Source organism: Zonotrichia leucophrys, chromosome 1 (assembly GCF_028769735.1).
Source record: "Zonotrichia leucophrys gambelii isolate GWCS_2022_RI chromosome 1, RI_Zleu_2.0, whole genome shotgun sequence".
NCBI lineage: Eukaryota > Metazoa > Chordata > Aves > Passeriformes > Passerellidae > Zonotrichia > Zonotrichia leucophrys.
In genome coordinates, this window is record NC_088169.1 from 56,962,447 (window position 1) to 56,977,945 (window position 15,499).

Genomic DNA, 15,499 nt, shown 5'->3' on the forward strand with positions numbered 1-15,499 from the left:
GAGGCACAAGGTGTGGTTCTCAGGACTTCCCTGAGGGAGTTGGACTTGATGATCCTTTTGAATCCCTTCCCACTCAGGACATTCTATGATTTTATATCTTTAATTTAGTGTGATTTTCCTTATTTATATCAATAAACCAAAACCAATACTTTTCTATTATGCAAATATAGATATTTGCATGTACTGAATTTCATAAAAGTTCTGAGGCAACAGAAGTTAATTTCAGCTCTTTCTTCAAGTAAGAAGAACTCCCAGCTCCTAATGCAGAGTTGTGGGGCCCTCGAGATTCTCTTTTCAAGTGACTCCAAATACCGTCATTTACAGGTTTGGGTGAAGAATACCTCATACTTAATTGGGTCATTCTAACCCTAAAAACCTTTTGTAGCTCACAGTCTGCTTGATTTTATCAGCAGGTTCATTGCTCTCACATTAACAGATTGTTTACATTTGTTACATCTCTGTTCCCATAACTAAGCTGATCTCTTCTAGAGTGTTAGCCAGTAAATTCATCTACATAGACTAACACTGCAGTCAAACAGGCCTAAATTATGCTAATTGCCATTCACCTCCATAACAGTTCAGCTGAAATGATATATAAAGCTACTCTCATGCTTACCTACTTTGCAGTAGGGTAAAAGTGAGATAATGGTTGTGGTCTGTGCTATTATGTAATCTTAGCATGTTCCTTTTGGAAACCTAATGGATCTTATTGTTTCTCACAGTCTGTTTCAAAGTAGCTTGTACATCTTTGTACCTAGTTGTTCTTGTGGCCGTATGTAAATTCAGTACTTGGAATTATGCGTGCTTTGGAGATGACTGGGATAGCATCTTTCCGGTATCACCTTTTGCCTATGGCATAATGCATCATCATTTTTTAAACTATAAAAGGCTTTACAGCAAAGTATTTGAACCAGATTGCTTTAATTGTTGACATAGTATGTGAGTTCCAAATAGAATTATAATGGTCTTATCCTTTTAAAAAGCCCCTACAATGCTGGAATTACTTGAATAACATATTTTTTGTAAACTGAAGCAAAAAGTGCAAACAATAAAGAGGGTAAAAAAGGGAAATAATGTCTCTTTTCATGTGTATTAGAAATAAACAGTAAGTTGCCATAATTCTAAAGGCTTGTGAATCCAGACAGTGAATTCTTGCTGCTCCTGGCTGTGGGTTTTCAAGATGAGTCTCTTAATTTTTCAGAAGAGGGTCTGCTCAGTAGTTGGCCTGATTCTTTCTTTTGAGCTGAAGGAGTGATTCCCATGAAGTATTCTATAATATTCAATATGTTTAAAGAATGACTATTTCAAAAAACAAGCGGGGAAAAAACCCCATTCTGTTTTTCAGGCTCAGTTTAATTTACTCAGCATTTTAAAGAAAAGATATGTTTCACTATACACAGACTGCATTTTTTTACTAACTTCTTATATATATGTATAGATAAATGTATATTTGCAATGATTTTTATATGTCCATTATTATGCTTTATCTGCTAAAGTTCATTGGCTAAAGGAACTTATATTTGTATAAAATTACAAAATTCAATGGAGTGGAAAAATATTTAATTGTAATGGAAATTTGTGAACTAGAATTTGATATTTATAGCTCATGTGGCTGATGAGGAATTTAAGTATCTTATTTAGAAGATTACAGTAGTTTCATAATTAGAAATTATGTAATGTCTAGTTATTAGTTTGTTGTATCTTCTTCATTGTGATGCATATTGAAATATTAGAAATAAGATTATTATTTACTCTATTGCAGGTAGCTTGCATGCAGCTCATCAATGCTCTTGTTACATCTCCTGACGACTTGGATTTTAGGCTTCACATCAGAAATGAATTTATGCGCAGTGGATTGAAAGAGTTATTGCCAGTAAGCGTCTTGTCTTCTCTCTTTGCATTACTGTTTAAATTTTTTAATTATTTGAGCCTGAGAGCGGGAATGCGAGAACAAGTTCTAATAAATTATCTTCAAAGGCATTTTATTAAGTTTGGGAAAGAACAGTAAGGGACGAGAATCAGCCTTAAAATAAAAATTAAAAGGTGAAATGTGCTTTCTGAGTTTTATTCTGATTTTATTCTGATTCCTCAACATTTTATGACTTTGCTAAGAACATGTGATACTCTGTTGTTCAAAACTTTTAAGCCAGCCTGAAAGTTCATTTACCTTTTGAATATTTAACTTAACTCATGCGTTGTTGTAATTTTGAACTTTTAACTATTATAAACATATGGAATTTATTAAAGAGATACATTTATTTACATATGGAAATACTAATTTTGCAAGTCTTTGTGCTGTTTCTTCATTGCAGCAACTACGATATATAAAGAATGAAGCACTAGATATTCAGCTGAAAGTGTTCAATGAGCATAAAGAAGAAGACATGATTGAATTCTCTCATCGTTTAGAAGATATTAGATCTGAACTAGAATATCCTTTTGAGGGTGATATGATCTTTGCTTGTGTCAGAAACAGTGTGGCCAGCAGGAGCAGGACGCTGATCATTCCCCTGTATTAGGCACTGGTGAGGCTGCACCTTGAATTTGGTGCTCAGTTTTGGGCCCCTCACCCACAAGAAGGACGTGGAGGGGCTGGAGCGTGTCCAGAGAGGGCTCTGGAGCACAAGTCCTGTGAGGAGCAGCTGAGAGCGCTGGGGTTATTCTGGAGAAGGATGCTCAGGGGGGCCTTGTAGCTCTCAGTGACTACCTGAAAGCAGGTTATAGGTCAGCCAATTCTCCCAAGTAACAAGGGACTGAATGGGAGGAAAGGGCCTCACACATAGAGGTGTGCTGTATGAGGTTGAGATTGGATAATAGGAAAAATTTCTCAGAGAAAGGGTTGTCAAGCACTGGAATAGGCTGCTCAGGGAAATGATGGAGTCTCCATCCCTGAAGATACTTAAAAAGATTTCTAGATGAGACATGTAGTGGCATGGCTGAATGATGGACTTGGCAGTGCTTGGCTAATAGTTGGATTTTATCATCTTCTAAGAGGTCTATTCCAACATAAATGATTTAATTATATCAGCAGGACAAACAGGAACAAAATAAAGCATTTAATGGATATTTTTTCGCTATAATTTCTGTTTAAAGAGGTTATCAGTAAACATTGACTAAAATGTTTTGATTCTTTGTTATTATTCTCCTTAACACTTTCACTGAAGTAAATGATGTTTACAACATGGTGTGGAATACAGTTAAGGACACTAGTGCTGAAGGATATTTTCTTTCTATTCTCCAACATCTTTTGCTGATAAGAAATGATTATTTTATCCGGTATGTTTAATGCTGTTTTAAATGTTAATTATGGATTTTTTTTTTTTTTATTATGCAGTCATTAATAGAATATTTCTTCCATAAATCCAATGATAGGTTTTAGTCTTTCTGTGTGGATTGTAATTTGTGAGCTCATGTTCAAAAGAATCCACTTGGAATCAATAATTCCATCTATATGTTTTTATCTCTTCTGCTTAGCGTATAATTTTATTTTATGAACATAGAAAACTATTTTTGTTAAGAGCTGGGCCTTTTTGATTGCAAGTATAAGTGATCAGGAGAGATATCTTAATCAGTTATAAGTCATGGTAGTAGCATTATAATTTTGTGGTGTATTTGAGTCAAAGGACAAAACCGAGTATGCAAAGAAATGCACTATTTACAGAAATCTGAATATATGCCTAATTAAGATTAACTTTTGGGTTGGAATTGAGTATTTTCAGTATATATTATAGGTCAGTGTAGACATGTTTGAGTCTCCTGGAAAGTTCATCAGCTAAATTAAGGGGAAACAGTTAATGAAACTTTAGTGTTTCAAGCTGAAAAATACTTTCCTTCCAAAACTCTTGTGTTGTCTTTGAGGAAAGACTGGAGGAATGAGGTGTGAACTGAACAGGGGCCATCTGTTTTCTGCACAACATTCTGCATAACCTTGCATTTCAGGCAAGGTCTAGCACAGATGTATGTTTAAAGGTTAAGGGTGCTTACCTGCTATGGTACATCTGTGCTAGACCTCTTCCATCTGAAAAGGTTTAAACTCACAGCTTGCATGTTCTGGGCAAGTGACCCAGCTGTCATACCCCCTGGCATTTTAGAACAAGGTGTTTTTCATTCCTTGTACTGAAGCACGGCTGCAATGCACTTCTACTTAGAAAAGTCACAAAACTAGTGGAATCAAGCTGAAGGAAGAGCATTTTCTTTACTGAGAGGAAGCAGGAGATCTTTCCTTCCTATATTTCTGCAGGGAGGGAGATGTAGATTTTATAATACAAGAATTATTTATCTTTAGGACCACTGTTTTTTCAGGCTTTTTGTGAACTCCTTTTGTGTAATAAACTGCCATATGTAACTTTCCTTTGAAACTTTTACCTTTCTGTGGAAAAAAATCAGCCCGAAGCATTTGACTTTGTTCACAGACAAGATTTTAAATATAGATTGATTAATAAATATCTGTAAAATAGCTAATTTTTCTCTTTAGTCCACAGTATTTCAAACTAATTGAAGAGTGTGTATCACAGATAGTGTTACATCGAAGTGGAACAGACCCAGATTTCACGTATCGTAAGAGATTAGATATCAATTTCAGCCACTTACTAGGTAAGTACCATGCTTGGAAACGATTACAGCATCATACTTCCTTATATGAAACTGAATAGCTGACTAAGAATCTTGTGTTCCCTACATATGTGTAAGTGTGTTTGTTGGTTTTTTTCCAGATGTTTGTGTAGATAGAGCAAGATTAGAAGAATGTGAAGAGAGGGCTTCTGAACTTTCCAGAAAAGTAAGTCATTCTTCATCGCATCATCATGTGATCAAAGGATGGACATGGAATTACTTAATAGAATAATGAATGGCATAACTGAACCATGGAATAGTCTTAACTTTTACTTACTATTAGTTCTGTGTTAAAGTGGAAATTGAGATGTTCTTGTAGATTAGGAAGCAGAGAGGTATGAAGTAGTTAACCTTAACTGAGAGTCTTTCTACTATTTAAATTTTCATGTACAACTCTTCCAAAAAGCAGCTTTATTTCAGCAGTTACCAGTTTCCCTAACAAAATAAACAATGGGAGAATAAAAACAGACTCCTTCATATCTACAGACTGTATTAGTGTACATCCATGGCTTTCAAGCTCCTCTGTGTAATGTAATATACATTAAGTATATTACATTAATATACGTTGACATACGTTAAGTATATACGTTATATACTTAATATACGTTAAGTATACGTTATGCCATTTTGTATAGTGGAGACCTGTTGTGACGATTCAGATGATTCTTCCACTCAGCAGACACATGGAAGTTGGAATAGCAGACATGTGTCCTTGGTATTGTTATCACGTATGTTGTAAAAAGCACAAAAGGAAAAGGTGGAATTTAAAGAAACTATGCAGAACTGACTGGTACCAACAATTTTCTTTTTACTTCTCTTTTCTTAGTTTGAAAAAGATTTTGTAGTTCATCAGGAGACTCAGGCCCTGCTTCAAAAAAAAGAGGAAAGAATCAATGAACTTGAAAAAGAATTACAAGCTTTTAAATCACAGGTAAAAGACAGTATAAGTGAATGTATGAAATACTCTTTTTGAAAGGGACTCCTTTTGCATCTTCTTCAGATTTTGATAGTATGGTTGAGAGGTTTTTCAAAGAATCTTTGTTATCAATTATTATTGAATGTTAGTTTCCTTTATTTCTGTTTTATATAAATAATTGTAATGTGACAATAATTAACTGTGAGTTCCCAGATGATCCTTTTTATGCCTGAGCTCAGTTAATTAAACTAGTTTCTTAGGTTTCATTTGGGTTTTGCTTTCAGAGTCATACATTTCCAAAGTAATTAAGCACATAGGGTAATAAGTCTTATGCTTTTAGATTAGCATTCATCATTGTAATCTTTATCCCTGCACAGGAAATTGCTTATTATGCAGTTTGCTATACTGAGGCCTTACCATGGATATCCAGCAGTGAAAGAAATAACCTGTGGCTGGATAAGAACATTTCCTGATAATTTTTCAATTTTCAAGCATAAATATGTGATGGAGAGGAATAGTGCAGATTTTTTGAGAGTAATACTTGAGTTACTTGTAAGTGCTTCAACTCTTAAAGCTATGTAAGAAGACTGTGTGACCAAATGATATTTCCTGTGCCTGGGAGTAGCAAGAACAGTCTAAAAATGCCTGAAGAAGAAAACATCAGAAAAACATGCTTTCTAGGTGTTTATTTTAATACTTCTGAGGATTTTTAAGAAAAATTTATTGGCTTCTTTAATTTTCTTAGTGAGGAAAATTAATTTAGCTCTCCTTTGGTCTATTTAGAAATGTCATTCTCATTCATGTTTCTGGTCAAAATTAATTGTTAATGTCAAAGTCAAACATTTAACAAAAGCAAGAAATTGTTGCAGCCTAAAAAACTAAATATAGTAAGAGTGGTACATCATTCATTAAGAAAGTACTTTTCTGTGTGTATCTTGAAGTCATACTTAAATACTATTTGTAAGTGAAATTGGTTTCCTCCATTTTTTACTTTTTCTGTTATTCCCTGCATGAAATATAAATACTTTTATATGCAGACAGAGCATAACATATGATTCTGCACACTAATTACCATACCATGAATTATCCCACTGTTGTTAATAGGATACATGAAAAGTTTTGTAAATGTCAGGTAATTGATTACTGCAACTTAGTACTTTTAATCTTTGGCTTCTGTATGGCATCAATTGCTACTTAGCATGTTGACTTCTACCTCTAATACTATTTTTTTCTCTGGTCTCATTCCTTTACTCTCTTCTTGCAACTGGTATGTGTTGATGTATTTCTTTCATTTCTGGAGCACAACTGTTCAGTGTCTATTTGTCAGTGTAAACAATGCTTATGCTCAGAAATTCAAAACATTATCATGCTGTTGTGCTAGCATTTATATGTATTCATTGATATTCAGCTATTTCCTTTTAGAAATTTAAAATCTTTTGCATATTGTATTTCCTTTAATTTTCTAAAATAATCATTTTCAGCTCATAGTTAGTTGAGGAGGTAATTAGTGCTATCACCAGTAGATAAATATTTCTTATTCTTTTATTTTTGTCAGATACTTTCATGTTTATGTTTACAGGCCTATGATAGAGTTTTTCAAATAGTAGTAGTAATTTTATTAGACTTGCTGAAGTTCTAATCCTATTTTGATACATTATAGATGTCGTTTCTATATGGAATAAGAAGCTAGTGTGTAAGGAACACTAATTTTTGGATGGATATTTTTTCATTATTGCTTCATGTTTTCAATTTTGTAGAATGAGAATGGTCCTAAATTGGAAGATACCTGTTTTTCAGTAGGATTATTTATCTCTTCAGATTTTACTGTTATGTACTTGGAATGTTTCTCTGTCATCTGTAGGATGAAAACAACAGAGACTAGGATGTTACTTTTTTTTTAATTTGAGGTAAACCATGGTAATCTAGGTAAGATCTCAGGATATCTATCATAGCCTTTTTAGCTCATGGTCAGTGAAATGCAAAAGGTGGGAAACACCATTTCAGTTTGTCATTTTTGGTGTGCACCCCCCAGGTCTGAATGTCTGCTTCAAAATATTGGCACATCCAATCATGAAATCAAAAGCACATTGGCCTTTTGATTTCATGATTTTGATTAAGAATGTTATCATTCTTGTTTGACTGTTCTATACAAGACAAATGGCATTGACTTTCAACTGGCTTTCTGTATTTAATCTGTAAACTATGATTGTTGGAGCATTTTGTTGGCAAAACAGTGAAACTGAATAAGACTATTTTCCTTATCAGTATGGCTCTCTGCCACCTGGTTTTCTGCCATCAACTCATGGAGATGCATCTGTTGTTCCACGGAAAGGTGCAGGACCACATCCATTTCCACCCCCTCCTCCTCCACCACCGCTGCCTTCTAATGGAGCAATTCCACCACCACCGCCTCCCCCACCTCCTCCACCACTTCTGAATAGCTTGGGAGCTCCTCTGGGTTTTGCTGGTGCTCCTCCACCACCACCTCTGCCAGGCCTGCCTGGAATACAGTGGTCCCCGCCTTCGTGTGCTTTGCCATTTGGAATGAAGCCTAAAAAAGAATTCAAACCTGAGGTTACCATGAAAAGACTCAACTGGTCTAAGGTAGTGTTGATTAAGGACAAATACTTGATGTAAAATCTGACATTGAACTTGGGGAAAATAGATTGTCAGAAGTAAGACTAGACAAGCAATTTATACATTAGTTAAAATTATGTAAGATATGAATACTTTCTGTCTTTAGTTTTTCATTGTGTTTTGAAAACTGTGTTTCATTAACCCATGAATCATCTGGGCAAGTATCTGTTGACTTTATGAGATGCCTGGAAAAGTCAGTTCTGGTCTAAAATAAAACAACCTTGATAGCAGGATGCTTCTTATGCTTCCTATTACGCCTTGTTTTTCAGCAGACTCTTTATGTTGGATCAGTCACTGAACTATACTGATAGCTATACAGTTTCCAAACAAGTGTCTTGAATCGATCTAGCCTGGGCTGGAAACAGGGAGTGCAGGTCTCTCCATTTGTCTGTAGTACTTCAATGTACTTCCATAAATTTAATGACTGACAAAATACAGACTGAATTTGGAGTTTGGTTGGTTTTGGTTTTGTTTTTTTCTCCTTCTCCGTTGTGACAAGATTAAGTATACCAGTCTGCTACTGAGTTTGGAAACTATATTTAGACCAAAAATAAGTCAGTAAAGAGATTTTCACAATTAATGAAGTAATCAAAGCTAAATTCTGAATAGTTAGGTACTTCGTATCTAGTTAAACCGATTGTCTTCAGAGATTATTTGAAGTTTGCCCAAGTTTTAACTCTAGACCAAAGCTAATTTTCGCCTTGTAGATCTTGGATAACATAGTGTGTTGTCTGCATTGTTACAATCAGTTTTTTTCCAAACTCACTTATTTTAAATATTATTATTTTTAATGAGAAATATATTAACAGCTCTGAGGATTAATTGTGTACTAAAAATTAACATGTTTTACAGAGCTCTTAAATGTTCAATGTGCTTTAGACTTTACAGAACACTGTTTCTGCCTTGTATCAAAATAATGAATAAAATTTTGTTTTGTCTCTTGCTTGTAGATCAGACCTCAGGAGATGACAGAATCCTGTTTTTGGGTTAAGGCAGAGGAAGACAAGTATGAGAATGCTGACATGCTTTGCAAATTGGAACTTACATTTTGTTGTCAAAAAAGGGGTAAGTAGCTGATGGATTTAATTTTCAGCTTTTGGAGATGCCTTTAACATTCTTAGGACTTAAATATATGAAAAAACCTTCAGAGTATAATAATAATGTTCTTATTTCTAAGTGGGATGTATGAAGAAAAATGTCTGAAAATCCTAGACTGCTTAAAGCAGTAATATTGAACTATTTTATGTAAGCATGACAATAATTGTGTGAGCTGTAGGAAACTCTTACTGAAAAAAAACCCAAGAAGTTCTTCTGGGAAATACAGATTTTATTTATCACATTAAAAAAATTATAATATTTTATCAGAATACCTTCCTCAATTACTGAAATCTAATCTGGAGCCCAGAAAGTGATGTGTTTACCCTCAGAATTGATATGATAATTGATCTTGTGTGTTGGATCTGTGATGGACGATAGTCTTTCAGTAATTATTTTTTACTTCCTGATAAACCTGTAGGAGCACAGATCTCCTTTGATATTTGCCTAGCTTCTTTAGCTTTTAAGGCATTGTAAAGCAACAGAATATTTGAAAGTATTCCTGGCTTTAAAACTTTTCTGCTTTCTGTGGCAGTAAGTTGTTTTAGTAGTAGTTTAGGTTATTCTGTCTCATATATAAAATGCCTGTTACTTCCTGACACATTTTTTTCTACCTCCTTTTTTGATATCAGAGATGCAGTATTTTAGAGCAGTCAAAGGCTTGTGATTTCTTTGCAAATTAAACAGGGGCCTTTGTATTTTTACTTTGTTTTAAAAATTCTATTTTGATTTTTTTATTAATTAAATGACATGGCAGTCTCAATTTTTTCCTTTTTGAGGGGTATGCTTTAGTGTGTATAATCCAATATTTTTTTACCATAACCAAGAACTTTATTCCACTCTTGTCAAAGCGTGATTTTTATGCCTTAGCAGTGTTTCTGATTTAAGTATTACAGCTTGTTGCTGCAGATACCTAATAATATTAAGAATGTTGCACAAAGATAAAAAGGCAAGAAAACCTCGCCATAGACATATTTGCTTGAATCTATTAAAGTAAGTCTAGAAGCTAATTATGGTGCCTTTAGAATGTTAGGAGAATTCCCAAGAATATTCCCTGAATTAATAGGTTGAAAGTTTTAAAAGCCACTGGAGGAAATAATTTCCTGTGTGTAATTAAACAGTAAAATTTGGGAGACAAGATGATGTTCAGGCCAAACATTTTAATGCCTCAGAAGAGGATTGTGAGTCTCCACAGACAGCAAGAACATTAGAGTTAACAAGATTAACATCCCTCAATATTTAACAGAATGGACTGAATACATTGTTTTGACAAAACCCAATAGAAGAGAGTTACTGGATCTACAGCTGGAAAGTCAGTGAAGTACACTTTTATATGAAACGTGTGTGTGTGCAGCAATTTAAAGGCTGTAGTCCCCAGTGGCAAATTTATTTCTTTTTTACAAGTGAGGCTTACTGCTTAATAATTTTAGTTTTAAGTTTTGAAATCTCTCTCATCCCACATGGGTGATATAAGTGTGCCATCATCTTAATTTTTCAAAGGAAGTGAAGACACTAAAGATTTTATTTAGAACAGCAAGTAGGTATTTAAAGGGCAACATGGAACTAAATTTAATCTTTGTTCAAGTGAGTGGTTTACAGCACTTTAAGTGAAAGCCTAAGTGTGTTAGTAGGCAGGACCAGATCTCAAGGTCCCTTGTTGACAGCATGAATTCCAGGACAGAGGACAGAAAAACAACTGCTTTTGTTCTCATGACCACGGAGAGAGGGCATACTTCTTTGTAGCTTATACTTAATTTACTGATTATAACAAAACTTACCAAAGAAATTAGAGACATATAGTCTTCTTCACAATCTTGATGAGATTTAACAACAGGCTCTTTGAAGTAAAATCAGCAAGCTATTCACTACTCTCAAATTGGGAACAGTCCTTAACTGTTTCTAAAGCTTTGTGTCTATAACCAGAAAGAAGAGAAATTGAAAATTATTCTGTAGCCAAATGATGGCATGCAAAGAATGAGCTGGTTTCCACTCTGCTGAAGGGTCTGCTTATGCACTCTTTTCATTAAAATCTTTGCATAAGAAGAGGTATCTGGTAGAGGAAGTGGGGATCAGAATGTTCAATGATGCTTCAAGTGAACTTTATTATCATTAAGTAAAATCAAATTGAGGTACTCAAATATTCAGTTGGTGCATTTTGTCAGCTAATATGCCAAAAGTATATCAGCATTGATCTAGAAAAGGAAGTCTTATGTCTATGTAAATAATCCACTGAAGAATTTTCACTAGAAAAAAGAATACAGAACAGTATAGAATAGATTTGAAGATTCAGCAGATGTTTGTACAGGAGTTATAAAATATGTTGATTCTGAAGGGGCATTGAAGCAATTGAAAAACTGAAGATGCTATGGAGCTATGAAAGAAATACTGTTGCAAGAATAAAGAAGTAAAAGAGAGCCTAGCTTCAGACTCTGGGAACTTTTGTTGAGTGTATCCAGGGATATTTTGGAGACATGAACCACAGAAGAAACCCCTGAAGGTCATGTGAAAGTCTAACAACTTTTCGAGAAGGGACCAGTCTAGTTTATCTCGTTCAGGACTTTCTCCAACTGAGTTTGAGGTATTTTTCCAGATAGAGATGTAGGGATGGATAGCCTATTCCCATGTTTGTCATTGTGGTGAATTTTTTTTCATACTCTCTTTTGGGATGTCTTTTGTTGTAACTTGTGCCTATTTCCTCTTGCTGTTGTGGACCTCCAAGAATTCTGGTTCCCTCTTATTTCCAGCCTTCTGTCAGGTTATTTTTTTTTCATCAGTAAGTTTTCCCTTGTTCTTTATTATCCTTCTCAAGACTGATGACTTTTTCAACTTTTCTGTCTGCATCTTTTTGTTTCAGCCCTCAAGTCATATTGATGATTTTCTGCTCTACTCATTCCAAAGTACCTATACTTTTTTTCAAGTGGAGAAACCCATACAAAATACTCTAGATACTTCTCTCTGAGAGTGGGGAAGTGTCTCCCTGAGAAGGGGAGTAGAGGGAAATAACCACTTCTTTGACTTGTTGCTGGCAGCAGTCTTGGTACTTTACTGGAGGAAATGTTTTCACTGTGCTGCTCGCTGATGGTGGTTGCGGAAAGTCCATACACTATGGATAATATAGGGTATTTTCTTTTGTGTTTTATAAAGCTGGTTTTGTCACTTTTCGAAAGTTGAATAATTTTGTGAAAGCAACATGTTTTATAACAATAAAACCTTGAGATGAACACTGGGAAGTATCAAAGCACTAGTTGTTGATGGTATTCTCGTAGCAACTTAATGAAGGTGAAATGAGATTTTTTTTCATTAATTTCGAATTTAGTCAAGGGCATAATGGCAAACCAACTCCTTTGTCATAAAAGCCTGAGCGAGAGGCCTCCATGTGTGTCAGTGCTTGAGTGTGTACTTGAGGTCATTGTTGTTGTGCTTGTTGTGGTGATATCCCTAACTGATACAGTGAATCTATCACCTGTGAAATGCCACTGGATTATCATTGTGGTTACCCTTGTTGTGGTTTGTTTCGGTCGTTGGTTTTGGTTGTGAGTTGGTTACCTGAGTAGAGTTGGTTTTGTGTACCTCTGACAGTTTCATGACTATTCTCTGGCTGGGAGGAAAGAAAAATAATTGACAAGTTCTGAAAATAAGGTGATGAATATGAATGGTTTGCATGGGTGGTCTTTGGTTATGTGATACATTTTAATGGGAAAAAGAAGGATTAGTATGAAGAGTGGTTGGAAGAGACATGAAAGAGAAAGAAATGAAAACTCAAGAGACTAAGAATTAGCCACCAGGGTTATCCTCATGATCTCAGACCAATGAAGAAATTCTGTGTAAACCCTTTTTGGCAACAATGGTTTTAAAGGAATCTCTTACTATGATTTTTGGGGAACATTTAACTAAATGTGTGACTTAAAGTCAATTGATATGTGAAATATTGAATAGCAGAGCTGGAGCTTACATGTGCTTTTATGTTATTTAATCCTAAGAGATAAGATGAACAAACACAAATGCTCATTATTGAATGTCAGCTGCTTTGTAATACACTAGAAGCCTGTGGAAGAATAATCACTGGTCTGTAAAGCTAACATACTGCTAACTTTGCTGGAATTATTAGATGTACAGGCAGGGGAGTGACATTTGCATAAAAGATAGCATGTGCTCTAGAATGATGGAAATCTTGTGGGGTAAAAGAAATCTCCTGTGCGAAGCCTTGGGAATGGAAATTCCTTCTGTAATAATTTATCGTAATATTAGCTCTTGGATCACATCATGAATATGATGAGAAAATGTTAAGATTAGAGAAGCTGAATATTTTGTGATTAAAAAGTGGGAGGTTTAACTATATACAAGATTTGAGTAAACTTTGTGTTGTAATACAGAAAAATTGCCAGCACCTAAAGCTGCGGGGTAAAAAACTGCATGTGTCTTGATAGGGAAGTTCAAGATAGTATTGCAAGAAAAAAGTTAGCATTAAAAATGTAAAAGCTTGAAGATAATGGGAAAACTCATTTAATGTATCTAGATAAATATAAACAGGATGCTTTTCATATATTCATTGTGAATCTTGAATTTCTTGCAAAGGAAGCCTTTGCTAATTAGCCTAATTAGCCTTCAGCTAATTTTGAAATGTGTATTTAATTTTTTGTAGATTAAGCTAGCTAAGGAATTGGTGGTACCACTTGGAGACAACTTCAAAAGTTCAGTAGGTTTAAAGAACATTAGGAAAATTCAGGGAAAAATGGTCCAAAAGAAATACGAAGGGTTACATTTGTAAGAGGGAACTTTCTCTTTTGCTGAGTGAGGAGAATGGATTATAAGAAGTGGTAAGGCTGGCATAATGTCTTTTCTATGAACCTCTCTTATTGAAGTTCTTGTTTTTAAATCATTGATAGGATTGCCATGTTGCTTGGAGTGGCTTCAAACTACTATGTTTAAGACTTAGAATACTTACCTTTAAAATAAGGTAAATTTTAATATGCAAACACTGTGTTGATGTAGTTACTTTGAAGAGTTCTGGTGTGGAGAAGATCATAGCAGTAAGTTGTTGAAGTCAGTGAGTAAGTGCAATTAATGTAGTGAGACTGTAGTAGTTAGGCATAATGTGAGATATGTGTTCAGGATAACGAGAGAATCAACTGCAAATTCCTTACAGGAATCCTTTGGGCGGTTGAAGTGGCTTGCCAAGGTGGTTCCAAGACTTAGGAGGTTGTGTAGAGTACACAAGAAGGCGACCTCTAACCAAAAAAGAAATCTTGAAGCGTTTCAATCCAAAATGACAAGCTGGAAAACTCATGTATGCAAAATATAAGAAAGCTAGTAGTTTCATGAAATATGGGCTTTATAATTAATGGACTGTATTTATAAATATCCTACCAATATGTTGATTTGGCTTGATCCAAAGACTCTTATGTTTAAAGTGGTAAAGTCCAAATGAAGATTAGTAATTGCACATCAAACATACAAGAAATCACTTCTAAATCCTTCATTATTTTTAGCAATATGCAGATAACTGCAGCTAATGGGAGATGGCATGAAAAAATTAGAAATGTTCTCTTCTTTCTTTTGTGGATATCAAAGGGAATTAATCTTGGAAACTCGAGAGAGAAAGATTGCATGATCTCTCTTATTTTTTTTTTATCAACTGGGACAGATTTTCATCCTAATCTTATTGGAAATGGCAGTGTCTGATCCCATCACACCAGAGCTCCTGCCAGACTTGATTATTCAGAAATAAAGCACTTCTGTGGGAGTACTATCTCTGTTGGCACTTGACTTGAAAAGGTCAATATAGTTATAATTTTTTCCCCCTGTATACTCTGTAAGAAAAATCAAGACCTAAGGTGCTATAGTGCCAATTAAGTCTCAAATTTTTTAAATCAGAAAAGAGAGTAAATGCTACCAAGAAGATCAAATTAGCAATATAAATCAGTTTAGTGCCATGTTTAACACACCACAGCCTACCTTGCATAAGCAAGAGAACATGCTGTCATCCATCTGAAAGATTAGGTGGAGCCCAATAACCTTGTATTTTCCTCCTCCTCCAGAGGATTTATCAGAGATAGTTCCAAACTGTACTTCTTGTAGAATCTTATTATTACAAACCTGTAAGACTGCCAACAATACAGTTTAGTAACTTCTGCTGTAATACAGCTCTGAGTAACCTGAGTTGCCTTTTAATGTAACTGTACAAGTAGAAGTAATTAAAGCCTGCTATGCATTTGTTTGGCTGCCTTTCAGGATTATACT

The 15,499-nt window shown here is 34.8% G+C and overlaps 1 protein-coding gene across 5 annotated transcripts in view; it reads left to right on the forward strand.

The window, feature by feature from the left end:
- The window catches only part of DIAPH3 (diaphanous related formin 3), a 201,101-nt gene that overhangs the window by 41,582 nt on the left and 144,020 nt on the right, over window positions 1-15,499 (forward strand). For all 5 annotated transcript variants that reach the window (XM_064713728.1, XM_064713699.1, XM_064713709.1 and 2 more), the window contains 8 exons: window positions 1,763-1,873; window positions 2,313-2,431; window positions 3,160-3,276; window positions 4,475-4,593; window positions 4,713-4,777; window positions 5,438-5,542; window positions 7,793-8,131; window positions 9,115-9,229. In XM_064713728.1, coding sequence (XP_064569798.1) covers window positions 1,763-1,873; window positions 2,313-2,431; window positions 3,160-3,276; window positions 4,475-4,593; window positions 4,713-4,777; window positions 5,438-5,542; window positions 7,793-8,131; window positions 9,115-9,229 — 1,090 coding nt within the window. The remainder of the gene's footprint in view (window positions 1-1,762; window positions 1,874-2,312; window positions 2,432-3,159; window positions 3,277-4,474; window positions 4,594-4,712; window positions 4,778-5,437; window positions 5,543-7,792; window positions 8,132-9,114; window positions 9,230-15,499) is intronic.